Source organism: Ranitomeya imitator, chromosome 2, assembly GCF_032444005.1.
Source record: "Ranitomeya imitator isolate aRanImi1 chromosome 2, aRanImi1.pri, whole genome shotgun sequence".
Classification (NCBI taxonomy): domain Eukaryota; kingdom Metazoa; phylum Chordata; class Amphibia; order Anura; family Dendrobatidae; genus Ranitomeya; species Ranitomeya imitator.
Window position 1 is genome coordinate 767,895,244 of NC_091283.1, and position 21,766 is coordinate 767,917,009.

A 21,766-nucleotide genomic window follows, 5' to 3' on the forward strand; every position below is an offset into this window, starting at 1 on the left:
AAGCTGTCCCGCTCCTCGCGATGCGGCCGGCATCTTCCGTTTCCAGAGATGCGCTGCGAAATTACCCATATTACTTAGTGGTCTTTGCCATAGACCGCCAAGTCATCTGTGTAATTTTGCAATGCATCTCTGGGAACGGAAGATGCCGACAGTATTGGTAGGAGCGGGAAAGCTGAATAGGCAGCGCCTAGAAGCTTCTGTTGGGATTCGAGAAGGCTACCGCATGCCATTAGCTAAGCATTAGTACAGGGAGGGTACTAAGGAAGTCTGGCTGGGCTAGCCAGTTCAGTGGATGCTAACGCAGGTCAGGTATCATGACTCTGCCGCTCTGCGCCAGCCACTGTCAGGTCCCTACACTTTCAATAGTTTCACGTTTGTTAAGTGTTCCTTAACATTAGAAGCAGTTCACAGCAAAGAGACGTGTATTTTCCAGGTTTTGAGATATTTATCCCTATGCTGGTGGGAGGCCCCCGCCTGGTGGGTGGCCCAGGGCCTGGGCCCCTTTGGCCCACCCCTAAATCCGGGCCTGATGTAAACTAATGATCATCCTAATCACGTCAGGACAGGCTGCGATTTGAAGAAACACAGCTCCTCAGACCTGTGTCTCAACTAAGCGTATGTGTCCACGTTCAAGATTGCATCAGGATTTGACGCAGGTAAAATCTGCACCAAATCTGCATCTGAGGTCATTGGCAGGTCACCTGCGTTTTTCATGCGCTTTGACGCGTTTTTTCATGTGGATTTGCGTGTGTTTTTGTAAGCTCAATAAAGATATACCAAAAAAAAGGGTGATGTAATTTCTTGTCCAACCTCTTCATTTATTTACATACCCCATTGAAGAATAATGTTTACACACACAGACAGAAAGATCGATAGATAAATAGATAGATATGGGGTAGATAATAGATAGATCTATCGTTTCTATCTATCGTATCCATCGTATCTATTATCTATCTATAAATATATCTATCGATAGATATATCTATAGATAGCTAGATAGATTTATCGATAGATAGATAATAGATAGATAATAGATACGATAGATCGAGAATACCAAGCCCGATGTTTAGTATATCTGTGTATCTATAGATATATCTATCTATAAATATATCTATAGATAGATTATCCATCTATATATATCATCATCTAAGGGGTACTTCCGTCTCTTTGTCTGTCTTTGTGTCTGTAACGGAAATCCCGAGTAGCTGATCGGACTTCCGGCCGCGACCAGCCGTGAATTGGCCCCTCCCTACTATCCCGGACCAACTTTTTTACTATTGATGCTGGCTATGCAGCACTAATAGTAAAAAGATATAATGGAGAAAGTAATTAAAAAAATAAAAAATCATGCTATTCTGACCTTCTGTCGCCTCCGCAGCTTTCCCGCTCCTCCCGATGCTCTCGGCAGCTTCCGTTCCCAGAGATGCATTGCGAAATTACACAGAGGACTTAGCAGTCTCTGGCAAAGACCGCTAAGTCATCTGGGTAATTTCGCAATGCATCTCTGGGAACGGAAGCTGCCGGCCACATCGCGAGGATCGGGACAGCTTCGTTGGACGATGGAAAGTGAGTATGTAACTATTTTTTATTTTAATTCTTTTTGTGGGCTGTTATTTACTATGTGGCTGCTATATACTACGTGGCTACTATATAACTACGTGGCTGCGCTATATACTACGTGGCTGTGTTATATACTACATCGCTGTGCTATATACTACATCGTTGTGCTATATACTACATGACTGTGCTATATACTACGTGGCTGCGCTATATACTACGTGGTTGCTATACACTACGTGGCTGTGCTATACACTACGTGGCTGTGCTCTATACTATGTGGGCTGTGCTATATACTACATCGTTGTGCTATATACTACATGACTGTGCTATATACTACGTAGCTGCGCTATATACTACGTGGCTGCTATATACTACGTGGGCTGTGCTATATATTACGTGGCTGTGCTATACACTACGTGGCTGTGCTATATACTACGTGGCTGTGCTATATACTACGTGGCTGTGCTATATACTACGTGGCTGTGCTATATACTATGTGGCTGTGCTATATACTATATGGCCTGTGCTATATACTATATGGCCTGTGCTATATACTACATTGCTGTGCAATATACTATGTGGCTGCTATATACTACGTGGGCTGTACTATCTACTGTGTGGGCTGTTATATACTATGTGGGCTGTGTTATATACTACGTGGCTGTGCTATATACTACGTGGCTGTGGTATATACTACGTGGCCTGTGCTATATACTAAGTGGGCTGTGCTATATACTATGTGGCTGTGCTATATACTATGTGGCTGTGCCATCTCCTCAGGTCTGTCCTATATACTACGTGGCTGCTATATAATACGTGGCTGTGCTAACTGCTGCGTGGGCTGTGCTATATACTACGTGGGCTGTGCTATATACTACATCGCTGTGCTATATTCTACGTGGCTGTGCTATATACTATGTGGTTGTGCTATATACTACGTGGCTGTGCTTTCTACTGCGTGGGCTGTGCTATATACTACGTGGCTGTGCTATCTACTGTGTGGGCTGTGTTATATACTATGTGGGGTGTGTTATATACTACATCGCTGTGCTATATACTACGTGGCTGCGCTACATACTACGTGGCTGCGCTATATACTATGTGGCTGTGCTATATACTACGTGGCTGTGCTTTCTACTGCGTGGGCTGTGCTATATACTACGTGGCTGTGCTATCTACTGTGTGGGCTGTGTTACATACTATGTGGGCTGTGTTATATACTACATCGCTGTGCTATATACTACGTGGCTGTGCTATATACTACGTGGCTGTGCTATATACTACGTGGGCTGTGCTATATACTATGTGGCTGTGATATATACTACGCGGGCTGTGCTATATACTACATCGCTGTGCTATATACTGCGTGGACTGTGCTATATACTACGTGACTGTGCTATATACTACGTGGCTGTGCTATATACTACGTGGCTGTGCTATATACTACGTGGCTGCTACATACTATGTGGCTGTGCTATCTACTGTGTGGGCTGTGCTATATACTACGTGGCTGTGCTATATACTACATCGCTGTGCTATATACTACGTGGCTGTGCTATCTACTGCGTGGGCTGTGCTATATACTACGTGGCTGTGCTATATACTACGTGGCTGTGCTATATACTACATTGCTGTGCTATATACTACATTGCTGTGCTATGTACTACGTGGCTGCTATATACTACGTGGGCTGTACTATCTACTGCGTGGGCTGTTATATACTATGTGGGCTGTGTAATATACTACGTGGCTGTGCTATATACTACATCGCTGTGCTATATACTACATGGCTGTGCTATATTCTACGTGGCTGTGCTATATACTACGTGGCTGTGCTATATACTACGTGGCTGTGCTATATTCTACGTGGCTGCTATATATTACGTGACTGTGCCATCTCCTCAGGGCTGTCCTATATACTACGTGGCTGCTATATACTACGTGGGCTGTGCTATACACTACATCGCTGTGCTATATACTACGTGGCTGTGCTATATACTACGTGGTTGTGCCATCTACTACGTGGTTGTGCTATCTACTGCGTGGGCTGTGTTATATACTACATCGCTGTGCTATATACTACGTGGCTGTGCTATATACTACGTGGTTGTGCTATCTACTGCGTGGGCTATGTTATATACTACATCGCTGTGCTATATACTACGTGGCTGTGCTATATACTACGTGGTTGTGCTATATACTACGTGGGCGGTGTTATCTACTACGTGGGCTGTACTATATGCTACATGGCTGTGCTATATACTACAAGGCTGCTATATACTACGTCGCTGTGCTATCTACTCAGGGCTGTCCGATATACTACGTGGCTGCTATATAATACGTGGCTGTGCTATATACTACATGGCTGCTATATACTACGTGGCTGTGCTATCTACTCAGGGCTGTCCGATATACTACGTGGCTGCTATATAATACGTGGCTGTGCTATATACTACATGGCTGCTATATACTACGTGGCTGTGCTATATACTACGTGGCTGTGCTATATACTACGTGGCTGTGCTATATACTACGTGGCTGTGCTATATACTACGTGGCTGTGCTATATACTACGTGGCTGTGCTATATACTATGTGGGCAGCCGCGACATTGGCATGGAATTTAACTCCTACTCACAGTGCGACGTACATACATACATATTCTAGAATACCCAATGCCTTAGAATCGAGCCACAATCTACTATATACATATAATTTGAAGACACAAAAGAGAATGGTAAAACCAAAAACACTCAGTTTGAAAAAATGTTTGCAGTAATCCGCAAGTGCTAGTAAAAGATGTAAATAACAGGGTATTTGGTTGATACGTTTTTTGCAAAAAATGTATACTAAGCTGCTCTACCAATCTTCACGGTATACCCTTATCAGAGCAGTCCTAACTAATGTATGCAATCCCTATCTGATGTATTTAAAAACCTGATCATCTGTATATTACCTGTGTGAACAGGGTTCAGAGAGGAAAAATCCATGTGTGCATACAGGGCAGAACAGCTTTTGTGCAGCTAGCCCAAGAGGAGTGGTGGAACTCCCCAGTCTTGTAGACACAAGAGAACAATCATGGAAACAGGAACACATGGGCTACTTGCACAGTGAACAAGTCTGTAAGAACATGTTCACACACCACCAAGAAACCTGAAGACACAAAAGAGAATGGTAAAACCAAAAACACTCAGTTTGAAAAAATGTTTGCAGTAATCCGCAAGTGCTAGTAAAAGATGTAAATAACAGGGTATTTGGTTGATACGTTTTTTGCAAAAAATGTATACTAAGCTGCTCTACCAGCTGCTCTTGTGTCTACAAGACTGGGGAGTTCCACCACTCCTCTTGGGCTAGCTGCACAAAAGCTGTTCTGCCCTGTATGCACACATGGATTTTTCCTCTCTGAACCCTGTTCACACAGGTAATATACAGATGATCAGGTTTTTAAATACATCAGATAGGGATTGCATACATTAGTTAGGACTGCTCTGATAAGGGTATACCGTGAAGATTGGTAGAGCAGCTTAGTATACATTTTTTGCAAAAAACGTATCAACCAAATACCCTGTTATTTACATCTTTTACTAGCACTTGCGGATTACTGCAAACATTTTTTCAAACTGAGTGTTTTTGGTTTTACCATTCTCTTTTGTGTCTTCAGGTTTCTTGGTGGTGTGTGAACATGTTCTTACAGACTTGTTCACTGTGCAAGTAGCCCATGTGTTCCTGTTTCCTATATACATATAATTGTCTAAGGGTCACTTCCGTCTGTCTGTCCTTCTGTCACGGTTATTCATTCACTGATTGGTCTATATACTACGTGGGCAGCCGCGACATTGGCATGGAATTTAACTCCTACTCACAGTGCGACGTACATACATACATATTCTAGAATACCCAATGCCTTAGAATCGAGCCACAATCTACTATATACATATAATTGTCTAAGGGTCACTTCCGTCTGTCTGTCCTTCTGTCACGGTTATTCATTCACTGATTGGTCTCGGCAGCTGCCTGTCATAGCTGCCGCGACCAATCAGCGACGGCCACAGTCCGGAAAAAAATGTCCGCTCCTTCCTCCCCGCAGTCAGTGCCCGGCGTCCGCATACTCCCCTCCGGTCAGCGCTCACACAGGGTTAATGGCAGTGTTGACCGTGGTGTAACGCACTCTGTTAAAGCTGCTATTAACCCTGTGACACCACCTTTTTACTATTCATGCTGCCTATGCAGCATGAGTAGTAAAAATATCTAATGTTAAAAATAATAAAAAAATAAAAAATAGTTACATACTCACCCTTCGGTGCCATTCCTCCCACACACACACACACACACCCCCCCCCTGATCAGGAACCGGCCTCTTCCGCTCTGCGCGACGCCCCGGTGACCGCAGCATGCATTGCGGTCTCGCGAGATGATGACGTACGGTCTCGCGAGACCGCTACGTCATCATCGTGCGGGACCGCAATGCAATCTTCAGACTGGACCGCGCGCCAAGCATCGGGTACCGGACGCTTCGATCTGGAGGCTCCAGGAGGTGAGTATGTAACTATTTTTTATTTTTTTTTTAAAAGGGATATGGTGCATACTACGTGACTGGCCAATATACTACATGACTGTGCTGTATACTACGTGACTCTGCTGTATACTACGTGGCTCTGTGCTGTATACTACGTGGCTCTGTGCTGTATACTACGTGGCTCTGTGCTGTATACTACGTGACTGGGCAATATACTACGTGGCTCTGCTGTATACTACGTGGCTCTGTGCTGTATACTACGTGGCTCTGTGCGTAGCTGGGTAGTATACTATGTGACTGGGCAATATACTACGTGAACTACGTGGCTGAGCAATATACTATGTGACTGGGCAATATACTACGTGGCTGGGCAATATACTACGTGGCTAGGCAATATACTACGTGGCTGGGCAATATACTACGTGGCTGGGCAATATACTACGTGAACATACATATTCTAAAATACCCGATGCGTTAGAATCGGGCCACCATCTAGTATATATATATAATTGTCTAAGGGTCTGTTTGTAACGGAAATCTCTCGTCGCTGATTGGTCACGGGTGGCTGGTGCGACCAATCGGCTACAGGTGCAGTCCGGTCTTGAATTGGCGCCGGATTTAAACCACGCTTCGCTGATTGCTCACGCCTGGTCGGGAACTTTCTCACACAGCAGTACCACATGTGAGACTAGGGACTATTGTTTACAGTGGCGGAGGAATACAGTGCGGTAGGATACCTTCCTTCATTGTATTCCTGGAGCCCCCGGAGAGCGGTCGCATCAGCTGATGCTGCTGCTCTCCACAGTAGATTGTCGTGGGACACTCGCTTTAATTGGATTTCTGCGGATCAGGGAGTATAGTGTTTGTTTATTATTTTAATATTTTTTACAGGTGACACTGGCTTCTGGGATCAAAGTGACAAGTGATGGTGAGTATGTACTCTATGTTGTATGTACTGTATGTCTATACGTATGTACTGTATGTATTGCATGGTGTATGTTGCATGTTGTATGGTGCATGTCGTATGTTGCATGTTGTCGCATGTTTCCGCATGTCGTCGCATGTTGTCACATGTTGCATGTCGACGCATGTCGCATGTCGACGCATGTCGCATGTTGTCGCATGTCGCTGCAAGTTGTATGTCACATGTTGTCGCATGTTGCATGTCATCGCATGTTGCAAGTCGTCGCATGTTGTCTCATGTCGCATGTTGTTGCATGTCACATGTTGCCGCATGTTGCATGTCTCATGTTGTCTGTTGCATGTTGTCGCATGTTACATTTTGTCGCATGTTGTCGTATGTTTATTTCGCATGTTGTCGCATGTGGTTGCATGTCGCATGTTGCATGTCGTCGCATGGTGTATGTTGTGTGTTGTATGTGCACACAGTCTAGACGAGTCCAGCTCTGCTACATCTGGTAGCCTGACATCCAGATGTAGCAGAGCCGGTAGATGATCGCCGGAGATAGCTCTCCAGCGATCACCTACACTACAGCGTTCTCACAATCAGCTGATGAGCTGTTTGCGAGAACCAGACTAGTGGCCGGAGATGACTCCCGGTCACGTGCACGGAAGTTCTCGCGATTACATAAGTTATCGCGAGAACTGCAGTGGACGAGGGAATTCCGGCGGCGGGACAGGTGAACTGGCAGATATGCGTAGTAAGCTGCATGTACGCAGTTTCTACGCATGTGACTAATCATTAGATGCGATTTTATCGCATCTAATGATAGTCTATGGCAAAGCGTCGCTGCTTTGTAAACAGAAATGCTGCGTTCTGAAAAGACGGGCCGCATGTCCGTTTACGCGGGTCTGCCGCCCGCGTGTTTTACCGCATAGTGGAGATGGGATTTCATGAAATCCCTTCCACTATGCTGTAACATCTGGACGCTGCGTGTATATAGCACAGCCACATAGTATATAGCACAGCCACGTAGTATATAGCACAGCCACATACTATATAGCACAGCCATGTAGTATATAGCACAGCGAAGTAGTATATAGCACAGCCCATGTACTATATAGCACAGCCCATGTAGTATATAGGACAGCCCACGAAGTATATAGCACAGCCCACGTAGTATATAGCACAGCCCACGTAGTATATAGCACAGCGATGTAGTATATAACACAGCCCACGTAGTATGTAACAGCCCACGTAGTATATAACACAGCCCACGCAGTAGATAGCACAGCCACGTAGTATATAGCAGCCACGTAGTATATAGCAGCCACGTAGTATATACCAGTGATGTAGTATATAACACAGCCCACGTAATATATAACACAGCCACTTAGTATATAGCAGCCACGTAGTATATAGCACAGCCAATGCAGTAGATAGCGCAGCCACGTTGTATATAGCAGCCACGTAGTAAAAAACAGCCCACAAAAAGAATTAAAATAAAAAATTGTTATATATTCACCTTCCGTCGTCCACCGAAGCTGTCCCGCTCCTCGCGATGCGGCCGGCAGCTTCCGTTTCCAGAGATGCACTGCGAAATTACCCAGATGACTTAGTGGTCTTTGCCATAGACCGCCAAGTCATCTGTGTAATTTTGCAATGCCTCTCTGGGAATGGAAGATGCCGAGAGTATTGGTAGGAGCGGGAAAGCTGCGGAGGCGACGGAAGGTCAGAATAGCATGATTTTTTATTTTTCTATTACTTTTACCATTATATCTTTTTACTATTGATAGCCAGCATCAATAGTAAAATAGTTGGTCCGGGGAGTAGGGAGGGACCAATCAGCGACTCAGGATTTCCGTTACAGACAGAAAGACAGACAAAGACGGAAGTACCCCTTAGATGATTATATAGATAGATGGATAATCTATCTATAGATATATTTATTAGATAGATATATCGATAGATACATAGATATACTAAACATCGGGCTTGGTATTATCTATCGTATCTATTATTTATCTATCATCTATCTATCGGTTATTTCTATTGCACACAGAAATTAAAATAAAATGTTTTCTTCTCTCTTAGGTACCCACTAGTCCAGGAAAAAAAAAATTACTTAAATAGACCACGATTCCCGGGAGCTACATTCATTTGAATATGAACTGCCGAGGAGTGAACATCAAAATGGAAAAAAACGAGCTCAGAGCTGTCATCAAATACCTCTGCTTGAAAAAAATGACTACCAAAGATATACACAGCGACTTGGTGGAAACATTGGGGGACTCTTCTCCTCCATATTCCACAGTTCCTCGCTGGGCCAAGGAATTTAAGCTGGGAAGAACATCGACGGAAAATGAACATCGTGAAGGACGCCCATCCACGTCCCTCAATGAAGAAAACGTGAAAAAAGTTGAAGAAGTTGTATTTGCAGATTGAAGAGTGACTATCAGGCATGTAGCTAAGGTCCCAGGGATCTCATATGGCAGTATTCAAAGAATCCTTGCAAAAGAACTGCATATGAGAAAGGTCTCCGCGCGTTGGGTGCCAAAAATGTTAACCGACGAACAAAAGAAGAAACGAGTTGACATTTCAATAGCAAATCTCGAAAAGTTCCAAGCAGACAAGGAAAATTTTTTGTCACGTTTTTGGACCATGGACGAGACCTGGATCCACCACTTTGATCCCGAAACTAAACAACAATCGATGACATGGAAACGAGCCGACGAACCGACGCCGAAGAAATTCAAAGTGTCAAGCTCAGCAGGGAATGTTATGGCGTCCGTTTTTTGGGACGCTGAAGGAATTATTATGGTGGACTATTTGGAGAAGGGAGCCACTATTACGGGCTCCTACTACGCAGAACAAAAATAAGAAGATTGCGGGAGGCTATCAAGGAGAAAAGGCGTGGCAAACTGCGGGCTGGAGTGTTTCACCAAGATAACGCGCCGGCTCACAAAGCTGCTGTTGCCATGGCTACCACTCAAGAAGCAGGCTTTGAACTGGTGGAACACCCCCCCTATTCACCAGATCTAGCCCCCAGTGACTTCTTTCTCTTTCCTCGGCTCAAGGAACACCTCCGGGGCAAGATATTTGACGACAATAGCGACGTGATAACCGCTGTTGGGGATTTTTTTGAGGGTCAAGATCAAGAATTTTTTTCGAAGGGAATTCTAAGTTTAGAAAAGAGATGGACTAAATGTATAGACTTGTTAGGAGACTATGTAGAAAAATAAATTTATTTTTTGACTATATTCATTGTGTTTAGTATTGATTATCATTACTTTTGGATCGCCCCTCGTAGATAGATACGATAGATCTATTATCTATCCCATATCTACCATCTATCTATCAATCTGTTATCTTTCTATATGTCTGTCTGTGTGTAAACATTATTCTTCAATGGAGTAAGTAAATGAAGAGGTTGGACAAGAAATGACATCACCCTTTTTTTGGTATATCTTTATTGAGCTTACAAAACACACACACAAATCCGCATGAAAAAAACGTGTCAGAAAACGCATGAAAAATGCAGGTGACCTGCCAGTGACCTCAGGTGCAGATTTTACCTGCATCAAATCCTGATCAAATCCTGAACGTGAACACATACCCTAAGAGGAGCTGTATGGTAAGCACACATACCTCTGTGAGCTAAGAAGAAATATGACAGGAGAATACATAAATCTTCTTGCTCACTGAGCATAAATGATTTTTTTTCTACAGCCTCAGTCCTCCATACTCAGTCAGCGGAGGAGAAGATTTATTTCTTCTCCTGTCAAACACTTCTCCGGTAGCTGCCATGTGCGTTTATGATACTTTATGATCAGACTGCAGCCCACTCTGACAAGTGACTAGGATGAGCTGCCGTTAGAATTATGTGACAGGGCCATTTTATTACATTCTTCGAGAACTCCTCAAAAGGGTTCTCCAGCCATATGATATTAATAACCTATCCTTAGACTAGGCCATCAATATCAGATTAATGGGGAAATCCCATTGATCAGTTGGCATTAGCTCCTTCAGAGGTCAGATGTAAACACTGAAGAAACTTGGAAATCTTAGATTAATAACAGAGCCTATGGATATAATATGTCTGTACAACCCCCTTAAGAGGCCATAACTCCTTTTCTGCTAGGTAGCAAACATATAAATGGCTACTACTTTTCCTTTCTATGACACTAAAAGATTGGGTAGATCTGTAGCCACAATATTCAAGTGTGCACATCGCCATTTCAGGTGTGGCATAAAAGGAATAAAGGAAGCATAAAGAAAAAGTACTTTAACAGGAATCTGTCACCCCCGGGATGTACATGGCCTATTAATATGGGCATACAGGTAATAGAAATGTTACTAGTCCTACCTGTATGCCTCATATTAAATGGTACTGGTGTGGAGAAATCGTATATTCTTTCTCTATGCTAATGATTTCTTCCAGGCTCCGGGGTGTGCAGTGACTGAAATAAATCCCTGCCACCTGTCTCCATTGTAATACTACCCCCCTCCCATGCACGTCAGTTATGGCCCCGAAATCCAGCGCCCTGCATTCCCTCAAAGATCCATACCTCTTCCTCCCTTCTGCGGGCACTGCATTCAGGCATCTTCTGCGCAGGCAACTTTCGCTCCAGTGACCTCCGGTGTGCGCGCTAATAAGGTGCTCTCCCCACTTCCTCCCTTAATAGTCATCACTAGGAACCATGTATACATGGCGATGACTAGGCAGAGAGGAAGTGGGGACTAGTGTAACATTTCTATTTCCTGTATGCCCATATTAATAGGTCATATACGTCCTAGGGGGGTGACAGATTCCCTTGAAGTGCACAACTTGAAAGACATTAAATAAGTTTGTCAAATTTAAGGGGTATTCAGTTTTCAAATTTCTCTAGCCCATAAGTTTGTCATTTACATCAGCAGAGGTGCTGAGCTCCGTGATTGTCTGAAGTGGTCGCATAATTAGTAGTCATGACGTCACCGATGCAGCCAATCAACTGGAGAAGTGGCAGAGAATGGTCGCTGCAGTAAGAACACGCTTATTTTATTAATTTTTAGCTAGTGCAAGCCTATGGGCTGAAAAGCAGAAAACCCCTTTAAATAAACGTCAAACTCCTGGACAATTCTCCTAGGGCAATTCCCTTTTCATATGATATTAAATTCGGCACTCAATAGAGACACAATCATTCTCGAAATCAGTCACACTTCTCCCATTTATGAATGACATTTCTGAAAATCATTTCATCAAGATTACTTCATTAACTATGCAAAGTAATAAAAAGCAACATAACCTTGTAGCTCACACAGTCATAATGGAAATTATAGTTGCTCTAATTTTTTATATTATTTAAAACAAAAAACACAGATTCCGATTCTCTAGCTTTTGAGAAAAACATCCATCTTTAATGAGGGCAGCCTTTTATTTCAGTAATAGAATCGGAGATGGCTTCTGTGAAGTAAATAACATCTGAGCCTTGTTCCAGTTTGTGGTTATGCATATGAAGGAAGTCGGATCCTCTTTCAAGAAGACACTTTATCTTTACCGAAAATTCTTCTTTAATTTACTCTAAATTAAATTAAGAACGATTTGAACTAACTGCTCAGGGTTATCCATCTCAATATCACAGTGCTGCCATCAGTCATCACATGAATATTAAGAAAGGTTTATGCTGCAAAATTTAACAGAACTATAAAAGTGAAAATGCAGCGAGAGTTCTATGAAGGCTTGATGGCCAACATCTAAAGTGCTGCATAGGAGATTAGGCTGAATGATGTACCCAATAGCCGGCACCAGATGTGCACGTTCAGAGGTGCCACCGGCGCTATATTCCCGGGACACTTATACATGGATTTAAAAGGTGAACTTTGATGTGTTGGGTTATGAGTCTGTCAGAAGTATAATTTTTTTGTGACATTTGGAGCTTTCAAAGTCATCTAAGCTCCCTACGGAAGCAAACGGGGCAGCCAATGGTGGCGTCTCAGTCTTCAATGATATAAATGTTAACTGTTTAAATATATTAGTTAATCCAGAAATATAAAGCAGGTAACTAAGTGTCTATAGCACAGATGGCCAACCTTTTCTGGTCCCAGGGCAACACTGGCAGACAGAACCAATCACATAGGTTGCAATAAAAAAGAGGGGTATATTACCTGAATGGACATTTATGCCATAAAGTTACGCAAGCTTAACAGTGGTCTAAAAATAGTGGCAGCTCTAAAAATGGCTACCATAGACAGACTTAGCACAAAGCACTCCATTCACCAGATCCCAGAGGTTGCCCTAGCCTTCAAACGTAAACACCTAGACTTATGCAGGGGACCCTGGAATGGGGCCACAGAGTCTGCTAATCTTTAGTGCAGCAGGCTGGAAGAAAGAATGGTCGACTGGTGGGATCACAACCAGAAGGTAGATGTAGACACAAAATCGAAAGGGAGGATTAAAGTCAATAAACTACCAAGGCTAAAATCAGGGAAGTCCACTGGGAAAGCCAGTCAGTCACACAGGGGTTTACCAAAGCTAGCTAAATTATAACTGGCAGTGGATAACAGGATTTTAGGAGCTTAAACATCATGCAGCTATGCCAAGGTCACACAGTAGGGAACAAACCCTAACAGAAGTTAACTCAAGCTCCCAGCCCAGATGGAACCACAATTTCCAGAGGACGCAGAACTAGAGTTGTTGCCTGAAACAAGAGCATGGTGTCACTCAGTGACAGAAGCAGAAACAGGTCAAGACAGGCAACGATGAAGATGTCCCACAATTAAAGAATACTCAATATGTACGATAGGTTGGAGATTTGGAAGTGGAACTGGTACCTATCAGGAAAATGAGGGTGCTTTTTGGCCGTTATTACTACTACAGAAACGATGAGACCATGCATGCAAATCTTTCTTTATTATAGTTTATGCAAGTGTTTCACTACTCGAATATATATACAATGAAGATAACCATACACCTTTCCACGTCATCTACCCCTCATAAGAGTGCAACAAAAAGGTCAAGAGTCTCGAAATTGCCTATAAATTGGGATCCCAGAAAAGGACACAAGGTGTCATTACCCTTCATTGCTCCCATTCTACAAGCCACCCTCGTCTTAGAAAATACAGGTGAGCAGCTCTCAGACACAGGTATGCATGTGTGTGACCTTATGATTTTGAGCATTGTGAGCCGCAGATCACCCTACACTATAAAGTCGATGTACAAATGTCACAGCAATGGTGACACCATGCCAAGCAAGAGACCCCTCTAGAAGTGGGATTAGAATTTCCTTGAACGTAAGAGGTAAGCGCATAACAAACATTTTCCTTAAAAGCATTTTTCACTATTTGGAACTTATTTTAGCTTTGATGGATGGATGGTCGGGAGGAGTGAAGAAGTGGGAAAGATTAGAAGTTTTTATGTCAACAACAAATCATACGATTTCCCCCAAAATTTTTCAACCAGTGTGACAAATCTGGCACATTTTAAGGCTGGTATAAGTTCATACTGCCTAAAAATTCGACAAGATTAATCAATCTGTGTAAAAAGAGCCAAAAAGATTTTCCAGGTGCATAGATATTCATCTCTACGTACACAGTAGAGAACAATAAAGTATTTGATGATGTACGTCTACCTCAGTAAGCAATTGCTTTTATTGCTCTAATGCATCCCGAATAAATATGATTTGTGGCGGCAGACGAACAATAAAGTAAAGGAGAACACTTAAGGTAACTATAGCCCCAGTTCACCAATGTAGATGGTAGAGGGTCCAAGAGCAGAAACTCCACCAATTGCTCGAAAAAAGGGGCTCTGCTAATACATGAGATGTGCAGAGCGGTGCACAGACCCATAGAGGACACCAAACCCATACCAGACTATATAGGCTTAAGAAGGGCATTTCTGCCCGCTGGTCTGGGTAACTGGTGGAGGACTTAGGTCCCAGAACCTCAACAACAGGAGCTACAACATATCAAAAACTATTTAATAGTTACACTTTAATGAAGACCTTTTGCAAAGTTACTTTACTTTTCATTCTAAATAAATTGGAACAATGAAAAAAATAAAAGTGTTTGTGAAGATGGACAATTGTATCTGACAAAAAAACAAACAAAAAAAAAAACAGCATTTTAACCTTTTAGTGATGGGATTTTTTATTTTTTTTGGTTAAAATTACTTACCGTCACTGTCTGATAAAAACATTGTGACTATACAAGCCAATCCAGCGAAAATTAGAAACCCAGCCGTAGATTTTCCTCTTCCAGACCTAATAATAAGAATAATAATAAAAATGATCACTAAAACATTTGATCTTCATTACTAGTGATAAGCGAATATACTCGTTACTCGAGATTTCCTGAGCATGCTCGAGTGACCACTGAGTATTTGTTAGTGCTTGAAGATTTAGTTTTCATCACGGCAGCTGAATGATTTACATCTGATAGCCAGCATAAGTACATGTGGGGGTTGCCTGGTTGCTAGGGAATCCCCACATGTAATGAAGCTGGCTGACCGATGTAAATCATTCAACTGATGTGAGGAAAACAAATCTGGCTTATAGCTCATGTGCATGGCTAACTGAGCCCAATTTTGCCTACGTGTTAGAAAACTGGCATCAAAACTTTGTGTAACATAATGTGAACCTCTCCAATGCCATAACATTTTGGGAAAGCCTTGATGAATTATCTTGATTCATATGGTGTAACCAGTAATGGATGCTATTACTATTAGGGCAGGTGTACACAACCGGACGAATGCCGTCTGTCCTTTAGACGAATTGCCCTCTTCCTTATGTTATTCTAAGGGCAGTGAACATGTCTAACTTTTTCGTCGGTCCAAAAAAAAAAAGAGCGCAGCATGCACGATTTGCCCTTAAGAATCGGATGGCACTCACACATTAAAATCTATGGGTCAATTGAAAAAATATATAAAAAATAAAAATAAAAAAATAAATAAAAATCGGACTGCACTTGGAAGTGTGGTCCAATTTTCATGGATTGACAATATAGAAGAGGTGGAGAATTATTTTTCCCACCTCCAAGAAAATTGGTTCAGAATCTGAACAGAGTGCGAATTCCACAATTGATCAGATTGTCTCGGATTTAGAGAAATCGGTCGTGTGACCCTATAGTAACATTACTTGGCTTTCTCTGTTATGCTACTACCAGAGAACATGAGAAAAATGTTATCAATACGGGTCCGACCACCAGGGTCTCCAACCAATCTGAAGAAAAGGGGTGTCCAATCCCTGCTTGTCGCAGAGAAATGCCCACACATAGTCTCCATGATTGTATATAGCACATGTGGAAACATTGGCAATTTGCATGACATTTTGGCTCTCCTCCATTTACATAACCCAGTGGTCAAATTCCCAGTAATCCGGCCTTTATGGCAGATCAAATGCATATTATATATCAAATAGTATTCAGCAAAAAACATAATATATTAAAGCAAAATTTACATGAAAACAAAAACACATCAATAAATAAATAGAACAATAATGATAATGAGACGTGCAGAAACTGCGCCAAAAACTGCAGAGCAATCCCGGCCCGGTACTAATGATATTAGAAGTTGCGGTTACTGAGCGGGCAGAACTAAAGAACATCCGATAATGCAATGCTGCATTAGAGAGCGACATTATATCCCTCTGATGTATGACTGTAAAATTATGGATGATCGCACCTCTATGCCACGCAGACACAAACGGGGTGTTTTTCATTAGCTAAGCATTCTGCCTATATGGAGCAGTAATAAGCAATCATGTATATACTCATCTAGCCTGGAGGATGTAGGAAGTAGCCGAGGTTATTAAAGTTGGGGATGAAAAAGACGAGTATAACTTGCAAGGTTCCGTTTATTATAGATTGCACAGTAAAATTGAAATTTTGGTCAAATAGTCTTCTGTAAGCTACACAGTCTTATTAACCAAAGCGGACAGACTTATTGATTATCCCTGAACTTCTCACATTTACAATACATTTTGAGTCAGCTCATTAACGACTGTGTCAGGCTACTTACAGATTAAGTTTTTTTGTCACATTCAAAAACAAAGAGCCCGATTCATCAACAGGCACGGGCCTCTTCATAAATCCGGAGCGCCGGATGAGTGGTGTACACTTCTGTGGGCGGCTCGCTACAATTCCTACTCCAGTCCTTGCTAGAGTAAGATTCATGGCAAAGTCAACATCACTGTTAGTCATAAATTTTATGAGTAGCCATCGTCACGCCACAATCCAGATCAAGCTCTGGCCATTTTGTCATTGCTGGGCAAAAATGGTGTAGAATGCCAAAAGTTGCAAAATTTTATGTGGGTGTTACGCCCAACAGAGGAGCACGTGGATTTGTGAACCCACTGTACCACAGGACCAGGCTTGTCTAAGAAGGGGCATAGCTAAGTGACTACCAAGTGCTCACTGAAGCTCCTGATGGTGGAGAGAAACTGGGCTGCAGTCAACAGCCAAATTCCACTCCTATGCAGATCTCGGTACTGCAGCTGCTGAGGTTCACTGACACTGATTGTTCACTATGTTCAGACACACCGGTCTAGGATACTGGATCAGGCACTGGCTGCACCAGGACCAAGAGACAATGTTCAAGACTCTGGCCAGACCAGGACCAGTGATTCGGTTTCCGCACCAGGACCAGAAGATCTCACAACTGCACTGGAAGAACACCAACTCCTTAATGACTCAACTCATTGCTTGCCGACTCCATAAAGGGAGAGGGAGTCTTTTATACAGGATGACTCCCAGCAATTGGCTAAGTGCCATCACACAGGAGAACACATTATGCTAAATGCCTCTAAGCAACAAGCTGAGAGCTTTTACTATATGCACGCACACTGCTCAAAAAACTGAAGGGAACACAAACCACAGAATATAACTTCAAGTAAGTCAAACTTCTGTGAAATCAAACTGTCCACTTAGGAAGCAACACTATTTGACAATCAATTTCACATGCTGTTGTGCAAATGGAATAGTCAACAGATGGAAATTATTGGCAATTATCAAGACACCTTCAATAAAGGAGTGGTTCTGTAGGTGGGGACCAGAGACCACATCTCAGTATCAATGCTTTCTGGCTGATGTTTTGGTCACTTTGAAATGTTGGTTGTGCTTTCACACTCGTGGTTGCGTGAGACAAACTCTACAACCCACACAAGTGGCTCAGGTAGTGCAGCTCATCCAGTATGGCACATCAATTCGAGCTGTGGCAAGAAGGTTTGCTGTGCTTGTCAGCGTAGTGTCCAGAGGCTGGAGGCACTACCAGGATACAAGCCAGTACACCAGGAGACGTGGTGGGGGCCGTAGGAGGGCAACAACCCAGCAGCAGGACAGCTACCTCAGCCTTTGTGCAAGGAGGAACAGGAGGAGCTGTGCCAGAGCCCTGCAAAATGACCTCCAGCAGGCCACAAATGTGCATATGTCTACACAAACAGTTAGAAACCGACTCCATGAGGATGGTCTGAGTGCCCGACGTCCACAGATGGGGGTTGTGCTCACAGCCCAACACCGTGCAGGACGCTTGGCATTTGCCACAGAATACCATGATTGGTAAATTCGCCACTGGAGCCCTGTGCTCTTCACAGGTAAAAGCAGGTTCACACTGAGCACATGTGACAGACATGACAGTCTGGAGACGCTGTGGAGAGCGATCTGCTGCCTGCAACATCCTTCAGCATGACCGGTTTGGCAGTGGGTCAGTAATGGTGTGAGGTGGCATTTCTTTGGAGGGCCGCACTGCCTTCCATGTGCTCGCCAGAGGTAGCCTAACTGCAATTAGGTAGAGATGAGATCCTCAGACCCCTTGTGAGACCATATGCTGGTGCGGTTGGCCCTAGGTTCCTCCTAATGCAGGACAATGCCAGACCGCATGTGGCTGCAGTGTGTCAGCAGTTCCTGCAAGATGAAGGCATTGAAGCTATGGACTGGCCTGCCCGTTCCCCAGACCCGAATCCGATTGAACACATCTGGGACATCATGTATCACACCATCCACCAGTGTCACATTGCACCACAAACTGTCCAGGAGTTGGCCGATACTTTAGTCCAGGTCTGGGAGGAGATCCCTCAGGAGACCATCCGCCACCTCATCAGGAGCATGCCCAAGCGTTGTAGGGAGGTCATACAGGAACGTGGAGGCCACACACACTACAGAGCATCATTTCCTTGTCTTGAGGCATTTCCACTGAAGTTGAATCAGCCTGTAACTTCATTTTCCACTTTGATTTTGAGCATAATTCCAACTCCAGACCTCTGTGGGATATTAGTGGTGATTTACATTGATAATTTTTAGGTTTTATTGTTTTCAACACATTCCACTATGTAATGAATAAAGACTTACAACTGGAATATTTCATTCAGTGATATCTAGGATGTGGGATTTTAGTGTTCCCTTTATTTTTTTGAGCAGTGTATTTCATATAAACAAAACGTAATATTTGGTACAGAAACCTTTGTTTGCAATTGCAGAGGTCAGATCTTTCTTGTTCTTCTCATATACGGTAGATCTTCTCCAAATCCTTCAGGTTCCGGGCTGCTGCTGGACAACATTGAGTTTCAGCTCCCCCAAAAAAATTTATTTGGTTCAATTCTGGAGACTGGCTAGGCCACTCCAGGACATTGAAATGCTTCTTGTGACCCTGCAGGATTTTAAATCACGTGTAGTGTGTTGCAAACGGTAATGTTTGAGACTGTGGCCCTAGTTCACTTCAGGTCATTGACCAGGTCCTCCTGTGTAGTTCTGGGCTGATTCCTTTCTCAGAATCGTCCTTACTCAACGAGGTGAGATCCAGCATGGAGCCCAAGACCGAGGAACATTGACAGTCATCTTGTGTTTCTTCTATGCGAACAGTTGCTGCTTTCTCACCAAGCTGACCTGTAGCCCATCCCAGCCTTGTGCAGGTCTACAGTTTTGGCCCTGGTGTCCTTAGACAGCTCTTTGGTCTTGGCCATGGTGGAGAGGCTGGAGTGTGATTAATTGAGTGTATGGACAGGTGTCTTTTATACAGGTAATGGAGCTCAAACAAGTGCAATTAATACAGGTAATGAGAGAAGAAGAGTAGGAGGGTCTCTTAAAGAAAAACTAACAGGTCTCTGAGAGCCAGAATTCTTTCTGGTTGGTAGTTGATCAAATACTTTTTTTCATGCATTAAAATGCAATTTAATTAATTTAAAAATCATACAATGTGGTTTTCTGTTTTTTTATTTTTATTTTTAGATACTGTCTCTTACAGTTGAAGTGTACCTACGATAAAAATTACAGACCTCCGTTCTTTGTACGTGGCAAAACTTGCAAAATCGACAGTGTATGAAATACTTATTTTTGCGTGTGTGTGTGATATATGTACATGACAGAATGCAGTGAGCATGCTCTGTGACATGTGCGGAAGTCACTACGCAAGGATCGAGCAAGAGCTCAGCCATCTCTACCACATATTCTCCATGGTGTGATCCTGCTATATCCCTCTAAGCTATATAATAGCAGTTATGCCTGAGAGGACAGCTGTTGACCTTTTCCCCTGTGTGCATATCAAAAGCTAAGAAGGGGTTTATACCTAATAGGAAGAATCAGTTTATTGGTTGGGTCATGATGTGTAAGGTGAAAATTGGAATGTCACCTAAAAAAAAAATATCCTGTTCTAACAACAGCAAAAAAAAAAAAAAAACTATCTGAAGCAATAAATATTATAAATAATATTTTATTATACATTACAAATAAGGAACGTATCAAGATCATTCTGAAAAGACGCTGAAGGGGAACCGACAGCTGTTCACTTCTAGCTCTGGACTTACTAAGGAGCTACAGAATCAGGCTGGTTGCTGGGCCGTTTTCACTGAATTAGCATTTAAACACCTCATTGTTCCTAGGTCACATCCAATTCCATCCTTTCCATCATATCGGCCATTCAGCGTCATATTGAGACAGATTACCCTTCTCACTAGTCTCATAGAAATAAATGCAGTCAAAATGGCCCAATGCCAATGCTACTGCAAAACCTCCCGCCCCCTCCATAGCCAAATATTTTGCACCTCTGCAGACATCTGCTCGGCTCTGGTATTTTATTACGCTCACAGTTCATTTGTTTCATTCAAGAAGAAACCCATTACGTTGGCAAGGCCCCCTGACTCACGCTCTCTGTACACTTTCACAGGAAGTCATGACAAGTGACAAAACACAACATTATCGAACCATTTCTCAGGACTAAGTCCCCCTGGGCCTGATGGGTTCACTTTTTTGGATGCTGCAAAACATACCCTTGCAGACAAGATAAGGCAAACAATATACCGTAGATCTAACGGGCCCAGGAAAAGGTCCAGCACCAGTGGAAGATACAATTTCAAGGCTTTATTTGAAACATCGTTTGGAATCCAATACAACTAACACATTATTGCTAATAAGTTTTGGACAGCATGCCTGTCTTTAGTCGTAAAGTTCTGAATTAATCCCTAAACTCATCACTCTTTTTGGTAAAACTTGGGTAGACTAACACTAGGACATGAAAAAAATTAAAAAAAATGAGAGGCCGATTGCGATCCTTAAAGGGAGTCTGTCAGCAGATTTTTGCTATCAAATCTGAGAGTAGCATAATGTAGGGGGCAAAGACCCTGATTACAGCAATGTATCACTTACTGGACAGCATGGTGTATTCTCTGCTGTAAATCTAGCAGCCCTCTGAATGCTGAGCTGTGGATAACCCGCCCACTGATTGGCAGCTCCCTGTGTACACTGTATATTATCAATAAGCTGCCAGTCAGTGGTGGGGACTGAGTTACACAGATTTGCTGACTACCTTCCATGCGGCACCTAGTCCACTAG

General features: G+C 43.0%; 1 protein-coding gene across 4 annotated transcripts in view; it reads right to left on the reverse strand.

Annotated features, from left to right (window-relative positions):
* The window catches only part of LOC138665712 (solute carrier family 22 member 15-like), a 377,939-nt gene that overhangs the window by 188,486 nt on the left and 167,687 nt on the right, over positions 1-21,766 (reverse strand). For all 4 annotated transcript variants that reach the window (XM_069753451.1, XM_069753453.1, XM_069753452.1 and 1 more), the window contains exon 8: positions 15,128-15,213. In XM_069753451.1, coding sequence (XP_069609552.1) covers positions 15,128-15,213 — 86 coding nt within the window. The remainder of the gene's footprint in view (positions 1-15,127; positions 15,214-21,766) is intronic.